The sequence below is a fragment of the Stegostoma tigrinum genome, chromosome 20, assembly GCF_030684315.1.
Source record: "Stegostoma tigrinum isolate sSteTig4 chromosome 20, sSteTig4.hap1, whole genome shotgun sequence".
Lineage (NCBI taxonomy): Eukaryota > Metazoa > Chordata > Chondrichthyes > Orectolobiformes > Stegostomatidae > Stegostoma > Stegostoma tigrinum.
Genome location: NC_081373.1, coordinates 28,215,077 through 28,229,399, shown reverse-complemented (window position 1 = coordinate 28,229,399; position 14,323 = coordinate 28,215,077). Strand labels below are relative to the sequence as shown.

Genomic DNA, 14,323 nt, shown 5'->3' with positions numbered 1-14,323 from the left:
GAAATTAAAAGTTCTGCAATGCTCTTAGTCTCATCTACTCAGAATATTTATCAGAAAAGTATAAAGGTGTCAGAGTTACCATGTAAATATTACTCACCAACAGTGGTGCTAACAGCATTGCAATAGCCTGCAGAGGAACATAATTATATTATTTTGCTAAGAGTTTTTAAACAAGTCACTCATGTTTATGCATTAATGAACAGTAATTTAACCCCTTTTAAAAATTACAGTTGTTCGGATAGACCTGACTGACAAGATTGGCATCACTGATGATTAAAATCACCGCCTATGTTACACATGTCATTTGTTTGGGATCACAGAATGGTATAAGCATGAAAAAAGGTTAGGGTCAGTCTAGCTTGTCTTAGGCAAAGATGTGCACCATTTGTGTGTTAGAGGCATATAAGAGGCAATGCCACACAAAGTGCTTGCCAGCACTCATTAATGAGATTGAGTGATGTCTGGGTGTCAAGCAGAAATCTAATGCATTCCCCTCACCTCAACCAGCCCATTGCGGAGGAGTTGAAAGCAATACTTAAAGGTATATCATATTCATGGCTAGAAGTTTAAAAAATTCTTTTGAAACACATTGGGACCCTTTCCCAGACTTCAGTGTAAAGAATAAATGTTATACTACTCCACCATATTGGACACATTACAGCAGTTAGCATGAGAATGGGAGTGTTTGACACTGGAATGTTGCAATGGGTTTTATTCATTGGTAAGAGAGTGAGCAACCGGAGGGAGAGAAGAGTGGAGTGGACTCCTGCTCCCTAGGCACACAGGATATTCTCTGGGCTTCATCCACCCTGGCCTCCAGTGCTGTTTTGCCTCTAACATGGGCCCTGAAAAATCCTGAAATGAACCTGTTTTGAGGCTGCTGACTCCAAGTTTTTAAAGTGTTACATGAAATAGCATACTCAGCAGCCGAGTACCATGAAGGGGACAAACGCATAAATAAATGTAGCATCTTAAAATTACAAGAATCAGATTTTTAAGAACATCACTGTTTGCAAATATATCTGAATACCTACGTCACACTCCTGTAAAATATGAGGTGAAACTGTGAGCATCCACAACTTTTTTCTCTCTCGTGATCTCATCTTCTTTTGTGGAATTAACCTCACTACCTCTAGCGGTAAAGCAGCAGAAAACACTTCGCAGTTTGAAAGAAGAGACCCCAAGGCCGGACATCGATAACTGCACTGAGTTCCCATTAATCAGACTGACCCAGTCTCAATATTTGAGTGCAGCATAAATGAGTCCTGACAATTTTGTAATGAATAATACTGTACTCTGCAGAAAAAAAAGTCTCACTTTGTCTGAAGTAAATTGCACGGTTCACAGTATGAGCAAAAGTCTTCAATGAAGTGGTAATTTTGCCAATGTAAAAAATATTTTGCTTGTTACCAACATACATTTGAATGTTTACATATTGCTGACTTCCGTGAAGTTTCAAAATCAGGCTTCAAGCTTGAGGAAATGAAAATTCTACCTCTTCAATTCGCACCACCTGCTTGTATAGAAAGGCCTGAGATCAGACTGCTCCAGAGCTGCATTTACTGGTTCTGTTCAACACTACAGACTTCCTTAGAAACTTCTGTGAAAAGTTCCTCATTGAAACATTGGTCGGCTGTGACTATTGTAGTGCTGCAATGATCAACACTTGGCCCAAACTGTTCACAATGTCTTTGAGGTCGTGACCAAATGTATGTAACGGCTTCAGGGAGGTTTGAACAGTCTTTGTGAATGGCTAAAAACATGACAGATGGAATATAATGTGGAAAACGTGGGGTGATCCACTTTAATCAGAGAAACAGATGAGCAGAGTATTTCTTTGATGTTCAGAGATTGCAAAGTGTAGATGTGCAAAGGAACAGAAGTGGCTTTATCCACACTTCACTGAAGACGAACGTGCAGGCACAGCAAGCTATTAGGAAGACCAATGGAATGTTAGCATATGAAGCAAGGTAGTTTGAGTTACAGAGTCATCGCGTCATGGAGCTGTACAGCACAGAAACAGACCCTTCGGTTCAACTCATCCATTCAGACCTGACAGCCTAGTCCCATTTGCCAACCTTTGGCCCAGATATCTTCAAAACCTTCTATTTATGTAACCATCCAAATGCCGTTTAAATGTTGCATTTGTACCAGCCTCCACCACTTCCTGTGGCAGTTCATTCCATACACACACACCACCTTCTGTGTGAAGAAGTTCCCTCTTCGTTCCCTTTTAAATCTTTCCCGTCTCACCTTACACCTATGCTGTCTAGGTTTGTGCTCCCCTACCCTGGGGAAAAGACCGTGCCTATTTAACCCTGTCCATGACCCACATGATTTTATAAACCTCTGTAAGGTCACACCTTTGCCTCCAACTCTCCAGGGAAAATAGCCCCAGCCTATTCAGCCTCACACTACAACTCAAACCCTCCAACCCTGGCAATAGCCTTGTAAATCTTTTTGGCACCTTTTCAAGTTCCACAACATCCTTCAGACAGCACGGAGACCAGAAATGCATGCAGTGTTCCAAAAGTGGCCTGATGTCCTGCACAGCCACAACATAACCGCCCAACACCTATACTCAATATACACTGACCAATCAAGGCAAGTATACCAAATACCTTCTTTGTTATTCTGTTGACATGCGACTCCACATTCAAGGATCTATGAACCTACACGCCAAGGGCTGTTTTTTCAGCAAAACTCTTCAGTGACTGACCATTATGTGTAGAAGTCTTGCCCTGATTTGCCTTTCCAAAACACAGGAGTTCACATTTAATGAAATTAAAATCCATCTGCCCCCCCTCAGCCGATTGGCCCATATGTTCCAGATCCCATGGTACTCTGAGGTAACCAGCTTCGCTGTCCACTATGCCTTCAACGTTGGTGTCACCTGCAAACTTACGAACCATACCTCCCGTGTTCACATCCGAGTAAGTTATATAAATTGTGAAAAGCAGTGGGCTCAGCAATGATCCATGTGACACAACACTGGTCAGAGGCCTCCAGTCTGAAAAGTAAGCCCCCACCACTTCTGTCTTTGACCTTCCAGCCTGTTCTGTATCCAATTGGCTAGTTCTGTCTTTATTCCATGTGATCTAAACTGACTAACCAGTCTACCATGAGGCACCTTGTCAAATGCATAACTGTATTCTATATAGATCATGCACACGCCTCTGCCTTCATCAATCCTCTTTGCTACTTTTCAAAATACTCAATCAAGTTAGTGAGACATGATTTCCCATGCAAAAGCCATGTCCACTATCCCTAATGGGTCCTTGCCTGTGAAATACATGTAAATCCTGTCCCTCAGGATTCACTCCAACAACTTGCCTTCCCTGGTAGATTAATGGTAGGATTTGGCACTGTCACCACCGTGGCCTGGGTTTGATTCCCAGTCAGGCAATGCAAGTTCTCCTTTGGGGCGGCATGGTGACTCAGTGGTTAGCATTGCAAACTCTCAGCACCAGGGACCCAGGTTCAATAACACCTTTGGTTAAGTGTCTGTATGGAGTGTGCACATTCTCACCGTGAGAACATGGATTTCTTTTGGGTGGTCTGCTTTCCTCCCACAATCCAAAGATTTGCAGGCTCAGTGGATTGGCCATGCTATGTTGCCCTGTGTGTTCAGGGATGTGTAGATAAAGTGGGTTATTGGTGTTGTGTCTGGGTGGGATACGCTGAGGTTCAGTGTGGACTCGTTGGGCCAAAGGCCCTGTTTCCACTCTGTAAGGGTTCTGTAAATTCTTGCCCTGCACTGATGTCAGACCCTCTGCTCTCTTGATATCTGGTTTCTCCTTACCACCTTGCTAAAATAGCGGCACCACATTGGATAACCTCCAGTCTTTTGGCACCTCACAAATGGCTATCGATGATACTAATTCAAGAATAGTGAAGACCTGCTTCAATTGTATTGGTACTTGATTCAACTGCACCTGGAATACTGAGGACAGTTTGGACTCCTTTTCTCAGGAAAGATATTACTGCCTCTGAGGGTCTGCAAATGAGGCTCGCCAGGCCTGTTCCTAAGATTGTGCGACTGTCTTATTATGAGAGATTGGGCAAGTTGTGTCTGTGTTCTCTGGAGTTTTGAAGAATGAAAGGTAATTTCATTGAAGCTTACAAAGAATTAAAGAGATTGATAGTGCAGATAGAGTGGTATTCAGGGCTTTGGTGATGGGGTGGGTAAAAAGAATTGAAGTGGTGATTATCTGTGATGGTATTGAATGCACGGCAGGCTCGACAGGCTGAATGGCATTCTCTTTCTCCTCCTCCACCCCAAGGCCTTCTTAGATTTACATTGACTCATGTCTTAAGAGACTCTGATTTTAGTATTGAGGGATCATTTAACTGTGAAAATCTAAAATCTGAAATTCCTTCTAATCATGTCATACTTAATTATAAATCTTTGTTTCTTTTTATTTTCTCTTCTCTGGTAAACTTATGTTCTTTTGTTCCAAGTATATTGGCAGCCTATCACATTATGTTCAGTAACCGAATACCACAGTCACAAAATTGCAAAAATAAAACTTGTGGTCTGTCAAACCAGGTTTCACTCGAAGGTTTGATGTATCCAGGATTATCATCAGCTGATATCGTAACAACAGTAACAGCCAAGTAGTTGACAATCCTTTTATAATCGGGCTGATGTGTGGTTGTTCCTGTCACTAAATATGTGCTCGGCTCCATGTCTCTAAGCAAGGATGTTGGCTGGATTGAAACGGCATACAGACTGAAGTCAAATCAATGTTATGCACTGACTGATATAGTGATCCATCTACTGTGCATACTTCCAAATTCCTGCCCATTGCTCTCAGCGAAATCAAGTCTGTATCGAGATGTTGCCAACTTGTTGATATGGAAGCAAGTTTTGCAGCCACTCTGTTCTAGAGCGACCGTGTTTTCTTTGCAATGGTACAAAAACCCAATATCATGGATAACCATATACACTGCAGAGAAAAAGTTGTGTGACAACTGTATGGAACCAGAAAAGGAGCAACAAGATTTTTTGAAGTTGTATTCTTGACCTAATTGCTGTTTTCTAATCAAAATACACACACAATAAATTTAATAAGTAGGTTGTTTTTCTGGAAGTCCACCTACCAGAATTGATGTAAGAACACTGAGCACAGAAATCTGGGCAGCAGTTGCCATAGTAAGCACAGTTATAATCGCAGGAACATCCCGATGCATACCCTCCACAGTTGTATCGGCATGAATCGATTTCTGTGATAAAGTGAATGCTGAGTTAGGTCTGAAGTCATGGTGATTCGAAAGACGGTTGCAGATTATAATTGTCAGAGAAATGTAGATGTACAACATTTACAAACAGCACCCGAGCCACAAATCTTCACTCAATCCCTGAAAACCGTTCACACAACGGTCATGGACTTTAATGATTGAAAAATGAATGAATAGATTTTCTTGAAAATATTTTCCGTACCTGTTGTCGATGCTGTTGCAGGTGCCATGGTCAAAATATGAAAAATAATGCATTAGTGACAGGAGTATTCACCAAACTCTTTCAAGGTTCAAATGTTATTTGATATTTTTCAACAGTATTAAAGGAAGATGTTTGACTCAGTCTGATTTAACTTGCTGCAAATTATTTGAACTTATTGTTCCGATTACCCAACACATTCATGTGGAATTTATTTTATGACTTTTTTATTCAGTGTTGATCCAGTATTATAACATGGGCACCAATCTGACTGGAAGCATACAAACAGGGAGCTCTACGAAAAATGGGGAATTTGCTGGCGTTGGCATGTTCATCGTTAAAGAATATCCAACGAACAGATGAGCAAGACATAATGGGAACTGCAGCCGCTGGAGAATCCGAGACAACAAAGTGTGGAGCTGGATGAACACAGCAGGCCAAGCAGCATCTCAGGAGCACAAAAGCTGATGTTCTGGGCCTGGACCCTTCATCGGAAAAGGGTGATGGGGAGAGGGTTCTGAAATAAATGGGGAGAGAGAGGGAGGCAGACCGAAGACGGATAGAGGAGAAGATAGGTAGAGAGGAGACAGACAAGTTTAAGGGCTGGCGTTTGAGCTGTGGAGGTGAGTGTGGGTGGGGAGGTAGGCAGTGGATAGGTCAGTCTGGGGAGGACAGACAGGTCCAGGGGGCGGGATGAGGGTAGTAGGTAGGAAACGGAGGTGCGGCTTGAGGTGGGAGGAGGGAATAGGTGAGCGTAAGAAGAGGTTAGGGAGGCGGGGACGTGCTGGGCTGGTTTTGGGATGCTGTGGGGGAGGGTAGATTTTGAAGGTCATTAAATCCACATTTATGCCATTGGGCTGCAGGGTTCCCAAGCGGAACATGAGTTGCTGTTCCTGCAACATTTGGGTGGTATCGTTGTGGCACTGCAGGAGGCCCAGGCTTGTGGAAGGAATGTGAGGGGGAGTTGGAATGGTTCGCGACTGGGAGGTGCAGTTGTTTATTGCGAACCGAGCGGAGGTGTTCTGCAAAGCGGTCCCCAAGCCTTCGCTTGGTTTCCCCGATGTAGAGGAAACCACAATGGGTACAGCGGATGCAGTATACCACATTGGCAGATGTGCAGGTGAACCTCAGCTTGAGGTGTTAAGCCTTCTTGGGGCCTGGGATGGGGGTGAGGGAGGAGATGTAGCAATTGCTGTGGTTGAGGGGAAAGTTCCGGGTGTTGTGGGGTTGGAGGGGAATGTGGAGTTGACAAGTGAGTCACAGAGTGGTCTCTCTGGAAAGCAGGCAAGGGTGGGGATGGAAAACTGTCTTTGGTGGGGTTGGATTGTAGATGGCGGAAGTGTTGGAGGATGATGCGTTGTATCCAGAGGTTGGTGGGGTGGTGTGTGAGGACCATAAGACCATAAGACATAGGAGTGGAAGTAAGATGAATCGGCCCATCGAGTCCATTCCATCATTTAACCTTGGCTGATGGGCATTTCAACAAGGACGATGGAATTTTCTTTTGGCGGTTAATGTGGCGACAGGGTGTGAGTGTTGAGCTGTGGGACACATGGTGGAGGGCGGCCTTAACCACTGCGTGGGGGCGGTTGCGGTCTTTGAAGAACGAGGACATTTGAAATGTACAGGAGTGGAATGCCTCATCCTGGGAGCAGATGCGGTCGAGGCAAAGGAATTGGAAATAGGGGATGGAATTTTACAGGAATGTGGGTGGGAGGAGGTGTATTCTAGGTAGCTGTAGGAGTCGGTGGGCTTGAAATGGATGTCTGGTTCTACGTGGTTCCCTGACATGGAGACACAGAGGTCCAGGAAGGTGAGGGATGCGTGGGAGATAGTCCACGTGAACTTGAGGTCAGGGTGAAAGGTGTTGGTGAAGTGTATGAAATGTTCGAGCTCCTCTTGGGAGCACGAGGCAGTTACAGCAGGTGAGCAATACTGGAACATAAATATCATATTGAGATCGAGAAAGGAAACAGGCAATTCAGAGTGGTGAATCTACTGCAGATGTAGGTGCTAATCGAAGTTCCTATCTTCAAAATAGGAGAAGCAGACAAGACTTTGATCCAGGAGGAATAGACAATTACATTAAAAATGTGATTAAAAAAGCACGTATGGAGGTTCTGCGACAGCTTCAAGATCAGCAAGATTGGTATCATACACCAAGAATAGGCTCCCAGCAACACTGCATAATTAATGAGGTGAGCTCAACTCCATGTGAGAAGGTCTGTTTGCGTTAGTATTTCATGAGATGGCCCTTTGATTTGTGTCAAGTGAGGCCTCCACAGAAAGAATCACGAAGTCATACAACATAGAAAGAGCCCATTCAGTGCATGTGTCCGTGCCTGTGCCAAACCATGCTGATAGCAGTTAGTTGCACTCGCTCTGTAGCTTACTATGCAGAGGCACTGTGTTTTCTCAAGGAAGAAGACCAACCCCTGCAGAAGTATCCTATCTAACACCAGCAACTCTCCATCACACCAGGAGGAGGCGATGCCCAGTATTGTTCGTATACCAGGAGGAAATGAAACAACAGATGGCCTCTGACATGCTTGGGCCTGGCATAATTTTGGAATCGTTCCAATCGGCACAGCACCAACACCAGACTAAGCTAACTTAGCCACATATGTGATCACATTTTCTCTGACAGTTACCTCGTAAAATTGAGACAACAGTGTTGCCTCTTCTTGGGGACGACAATAAAAGAATATAATTTTGGCATCAACACTTAAGACACAACTGAGAAGAAATTTATTTTGCTTGAATGCAATGACTCGTTGGGGCTCTCAAGCTCAAAGTAATGAGTCTTTGAATATATTCAAGCTCACCCAGACCAAGTTTGGTCTACGAAGGAATCATGGGCAATCATGAGGCCTTTGTGGGAAACGAGGCAACTCATGCTCTTGTCGAATGGTGGAAGTGGCTTGAGGGGTCAAAGGCGATCTCGTGTTCCAAATTCATCTCATGCTAAGTTCATTCTGAAGTTATTATGATTATAAATATAATTACAGATTACAATTTTCAGAGAAATGTCATGAAATTGAATCATTGAAAATTGAATGAATATGAAATTGAAAATGTTTTCCGTACCTGCTGTCACTGCTGTTCCGGGAGACATGGTCAAAATATCAAAAACAATGCATTAGTAACAAGAATATCTGCCCTACTCTTTCAAGCCTCAAACGTCATTTGATGTTTTTCAACAGCATTGAAGAAAGAAGATTGATTCAGTCTGATATAACTGATTGCAAATTGTTTGAAATTAATGCCCCTATTACACAGTGCATTCATGTGGGATGTCTTTTATGATTTTATTAAGCCTTGATCCAGTATTATAACATGGGCACCAATCTGACTGGGGGCACAAAAATGGGGAGCTCTACAAAAAATGGGGAATTCGCGGGTGACAACATGTTGAAGGTTCAAGAATTTGCAGCTAACAGATGAGCAATGCTAGAAAATCAGTATCGTACTGTGATCGAGAAAAGAAACAGACAGTTCAGAAAATAAATCCTCAAACAGAGAATGGTGAGACTGTTGCAGATGCAGGTGCCAACTGAAGCTCGTAATTCCAAAATAGTAGAAGCAGACAAGCATTTGATCAAGAAGGAATGGACAATGACATTAAAAAATGTGACTAAAAAATGAGGTTCTGCGACAGCTTCAATACCAGCAAGAATGGGAGGGACAGATTGTAAACCAAGAATAGGCTCCAGCACCACAGCATAAATACTGAGGTGAGCTCAACTCCACGTGACAAGGGCTGTTCATGTTAGCATTTCATGAGATGGCCCTTTGATTTGTATCTAGTGATACCTCCACAGAAAGAGTCATGGAGCCATACAAAGTAGGAGCAGTCCATTCAGCCCACCGTGTCTGTATTTATGCCAAAGCATACAAGTCCCACCTACCCGTACTTACTCCATAGCCTACTATGCGGAGGCATTGTATGTTCTCAATGGGAAAAACCAACTCTCGGAGAAGTAGATTATAAAATGTGAGGCTGGATGAACACAGCAGGCCAAGCAGCATCTCAGGAGCACAAAAGCTGACGTTTCAGGCCTAGACTCTCTCCCATTGACACTCTCTCCACCTATCTTCTTTACTCTCCATCTTTGGTCCGCCTCCCCCTCTCTCCCTATTTATTCCAGTTCCCTCCCCCCATCCCCCTCTCTGATGAAGGGTCTAGGCCCGAAACGTCAGCTTTTGTGCTCCTGAGATGCTGCTTGGCCTGCTGTGTTCATCCAGCCTCACATTTTATTATCTTGGAATCTCCAGCATCTGCAGTTCCCATTATCTCTGATACTATTTTAACCTCACTGCGAAGCCTCTTCCAGGGATGCCTAACCTGAAGAAGTTACCCTCCTCCCTCCGGACCAACCTCAGGGAATCTCTCTCCCATTGACACTCTCTCCACCTATCTTCTTTACTCTCCATCTTCGGTCCGCCTCCCCCTCTCTCCCTATTTATTCCAGTTCCCTCCCCCCATCCCCCTCTCTGATGAAGGGTCTAGGCCCGAAACGTCAGCTTTTGTGCTCCTGAGATGCTGCTTGGCCTGCTGTGTTCATCCAGCCTCACATTTTATTATCTTGGAATCTCCAGCATCTGCAGTTCCCATTATCTCTGATACTATTTTAACCTCACTGCGAAGCCTCTTCCAGGGATGCCTAACCTGAAGAAGTTACCCTCCTCCCTCCGGACCAACCTCAGGGAATCTCTCTCCCATTGACACTCTCTCCACCTATCTTCTTTACTCTCCATCTTCGGTCCGCCTCCCCCTCTCTCCCTATTTATTCCAGTTCCCTCCCCCCATCCCCCTCTCTGATGAAGGGTCTAGGCCCGAAACGTCAGCTTTTGTGCTCCTGAGATGCTGCTTGGCCTGCTGTGTTCATCCAGCCTCACATTTTATTATCTTGGAATCCCCAGCATCTGCAGTTCCCATTATCTCTGATACTATTTTAACCTCACTGCGAAGCCTCTTCCAGGGATGCCTAACCTGAAGAAGTTACCCTCCTCCCTCCGGACCAACCTCAGGGAATCTCTCTCCCATTGACACTCTCTCCACCTATCTTCTTTACTCTCCATCTTCGGTCCGCCTCCCCCTCTCTCCCTATTTATTCCAGTTCCCTCCCCCCATCCCCCTCTCTGATGAAGGGTCTAGGCCCGAAACATCAGCTTTTGTGCTCCTGAGATGCTGCTTGGCCTGCTGTGTTCATTCAGCCTCACATTTTATTATCTTGGAATCCCCAGCATCTGCAGTTCCCATTATCTCTGATACTATTTTAACCTCACTGCGAAGCCTCTTCCAGGGATGCCTAACCTGAAGAAGTTACCCTCCTCTGCTTGGCCTGCTGTGTTCATCCAGCCTCACATTTTATTATCTTGGAATCCCCAGCATCTGCAGTTCCCATTATCTCGGAGAAGTATCCAATCTAACACGAGCAACACGCTGCCACACCAGGAGAGGAGGCCATGCCCAGTAATGTGGGTATACCAGGAGGAAATGAAACAACAGGTGGCCTCTGACTCACGTGGGTCGGCATAATTTTGGGCTTGTTCCAACAGGCACAGCATCTACACTTGTGTCAGCTCAATTAGCCGTATACATGATTGCTTTCTCTCCAACAGTGTCCCCATAAAATTCAGGCCATGATATTGCCTCCTGCTGGGGAAGCCCAAAAAGGGATGTAATTTTGTAATAAATACTTAAGACAGGGCCGAGAAGAAATTTGTTTTCCCGAAAAGCAATTGCTGTTCGGAATTCTGAAACTCAGAGCAGTGAGGCGTTAAATGCATTCAAGGGAATTGAGACCAATTCTGGTCTCCAGAGGAATCATGGGTAACTTTGAAGTCCTTTGAGGGGAATGATGCAACACATGCTCATATTGAATGGTTGAAGTGACTGGAGGGGTCAAAGGCCTCCTGGTGTTCCAAATTCACCTCCTGTCGATGTGATGCTAATAGCTGATGCCGTAATCGTCGAAGATGCAACATCATGTGATGTTTTTGAACACAGTTAAAGAAAAAAGAGAGATTCTGATCTCACTGATTCTTAACGTCTGATGGCCAGTTATAAGTCAAACAGAGAATGGGCAGCAGAGTTTCAGATGATCTCTCGTCCCCAGCGACAATACAGAGGATTTAGACAGAATATACAAAGACTGCACCAAATCAGTGAAATGATTTTCTGAGCACGGAAATTAAGATCAGTAACTATTACTGGCACAATATCCCCACCTGTACACACTAGCAAATTCAATCAAATTAATTTAACTCGGACTGACCTGTTGTTGAGTTTTCACCGCAGTACCCTGCAGAGGAATACATGTAAATTATTGAACTCGTCAGTGACATAGGAACATTCATGTACAACAACTATTCATAAAAATAGTAATATAACACATGACAAAGAGAGGTCATAAATTTTAGCTGGTTTTGAGATTGACAAAACAAATGATCAGGCAGAAAATGATCAGAGCTGCAGGCGGATTTTCACACGCAGTATTCAATGCCGACACTATATGTATGTCCAGAAATAGAATGAAATATTCTGCACACCAGCATAAATTCAGCAGTAGCTGTCTTTGCTGTTGTGTTGTAATCTTGGTATTTAAATGCAGAACTTACAAAGGCATGTGTATTCAGTCAATGATACCCTGCAAAATGTTACCAAGCCACAAGTGACCAGAGCGCAAATATAAATAACTTGGACTGATCAATCACCTCCTTTGACGCAGTCAGCAGCAAACTGAGAGGTGAATATTGTGCTCTTAGCCACCATCACTGCGGCTCTGTCTGCCAGTAGCGAGAAATTTCAAAGAGCACCTGCTTTGGGAAAGAGAGTTGTCACTGAAGTTGTCCCTTGGTGATATTGATGTCAGGTGTTTGTTCCTTGAAGACCCTGGGTGAATACAACGTTGTGTTCAAACCTCAATGAATTGTTTTGATGGTGTAACCCTAGGACTTAATTCTGACGCATGTCCAGGACTGTATCGAGCCACTGGAAACCTGAGTGCTATGGAAACATATTTTTCTGCCACTTTGTTTCAGACTGCACCAGCTGTTTGAAACTTGATAGAACAGACTTTTTCTCATGTAAGATCACAGATCACAGCATAGACTGCAGAAAGAAAAATTTCACATCATCTGAATTTAACTCAGAAATAGTAAGAACTGTAGATTTTGGAGTCAGAGAGAACACAGTGTGGAGCTGGAAGAAGACAATGGGCCAGGCAGCACCAGAGGACCAGGAAAGCTGAGGTTTTGGCTCGGGACCTGAAGAAGATTCCCAACCTGAATCATCAACTTTCCTACTCCTCTGATGCTGCCTGGCCTGTTGTGTTCCTTCAGCTCCACATCTGTAATGAAATACGAAAGTTAAATTATTGCTGAAATTCCCCTTACCGGAATTGATGTAGGAACACTGAGTACAGAAATCCAGGCAGCAGTTGCCATTGTAAGGACAGTTGTAATCGCAGGAACATCCTGATGAATATCCTCCACAGTTATATCGGCATGAACCGACTTCTGTTAGCAAGTGAATGCTCAGTTATTCCAGAGAAAGGAACTTTAATAATTGAAAAGTGACTGAATGCATTTCCTAGAAAATATTTTCAGTAACTGTGTACGAATCGGTTCCAGGAGGTAGGGTCAAATATACAAGTATTGCATTATTAAGAAGAAAATTTGCCATATTCCTTCAAACTAGCTGTAAACAAGAAAATAGAGAGGAGCAACTCATTGTAGTTATTCAGTTGACAAATGATGGTACGCAGGCTTCAGAAAAAAATGATCCTACATTCACTGTTTTGCAAAATATATATAAATAACCTGGACTTAGGAACTGGAAATTCACTTCACTAATCTGCAGATGACATCAAGTTGGTGTTATAGTTACTACAGGAAAGAGCTGCAACACAACATAAGAAAAAATTAGTGATAATGGGAACTGCAAATGCTCTAGAATCCAAGATAACAAAGTGTAGAGCTGGATGAACACAGCAGGCCAAGCAGCATCTCAGGAGCACAAAAGTTGATGTTTCGGGCCTAGAGCCTTCATCAGACTTATAAGAAAAAATTAATCAACTTGCAGATTGAGCTGGAAATTTATGAATGAATTTCAATCTAGATAAATACATGGCTATATATCTTGAAATAAACATAACCGGAGCACATAATTGTTTAAAATTAAACAGGTCAATATGATATGGAAACAGAGGGATCTGGTGCCTCACATAAATCGATCACAAAAGTAGTAAATGCAGTGGTTCATTGATAAGTAGAGAATATTTTTTAACTTTTGAAGAATTAGTCACAGGAGAGGTCCCAGCAGACTGGGGAATAGCCAATATTGTTCCTTTGTTTAAGTAGGGCACTCGAGATAGTCCTGGAAATTACAGGCTGATAAGCATTACTTCACTGGTAAGGAAATTATTGGAGAAGATTCCTCGAGACAGGATTTATTCACATTTGGATAAAATATGGACTTATTAGCAACAGGCAGCATGATTTTGTGCAGGGGAGGTTGTATCTGACAAATGTGGCAGAATTTTTGCGGAAGGGATAAAGTTAATTGATGAGAGTAGTGTGGTGGATGTTTTCTGCGTAGACTTTAGCCAGGCCTTTGACAAGGTCCCTCAAGGCAGGCTGATGTAAAAGGTAAAGTGACATGGGATCTGCAATGAGCTGATAAGATGGATAACAGAACTGGCTTGATCACAGAAGATGGAGAGTAACAGTAGAAGGGTATTTTCTCGATTGGTCCTCCAGTGGTGAACAGTGGTGTTCACAGGGATCAGTGCTGGGAGCCGTGTTGTTTGTAATACATTTATAAATGATTTGGAGGAGTATGTAGGTGGTCTGATAAGTAGGTTTGTGGATGGCACA

The 14,323-nt window shown here is 43.4% G+C and overlaps 1 protein-coding gene across 1 annotated transcript in view; it reads right to left on the bottom strand.

The window, feature by feature from the left end:
• LOC125450321 (deleted in malignant brain tumors 1 protein-like) overlaps nt 1-14,323 on the bottom strand; it is a 68,124-nt gene that overhangs the window by 19,788 nt on the left and 34,013 nt on the right. The window contains exons 15-20 of the mRNA XM_059652930.1: nt 12,842-12,964; nt 11,722-11,748; nt 8,528-8,539; nt 5,444-5,455; nt 5,104-5,226; nt 98-127 (exon numbers count right to left, since the gene is read on the bottom strand). Of these exons, the coding sequence (XP_059508913.1) occupies nt 98-127; nt 5,104-5,226; nt 5,444-5,455; nt 8,528-8,539; nt 11,722-11,748; nt 12,842-12,964 (327 nt within the window). The remainder of the gene's footprint in view (nt 1-97; nt 128-5,103; nt 5,227-5,443; nt 5,456-8,527; nt 8,540-11,721; nt 11,749-12,841; nt 12,965-14,323) is intronic.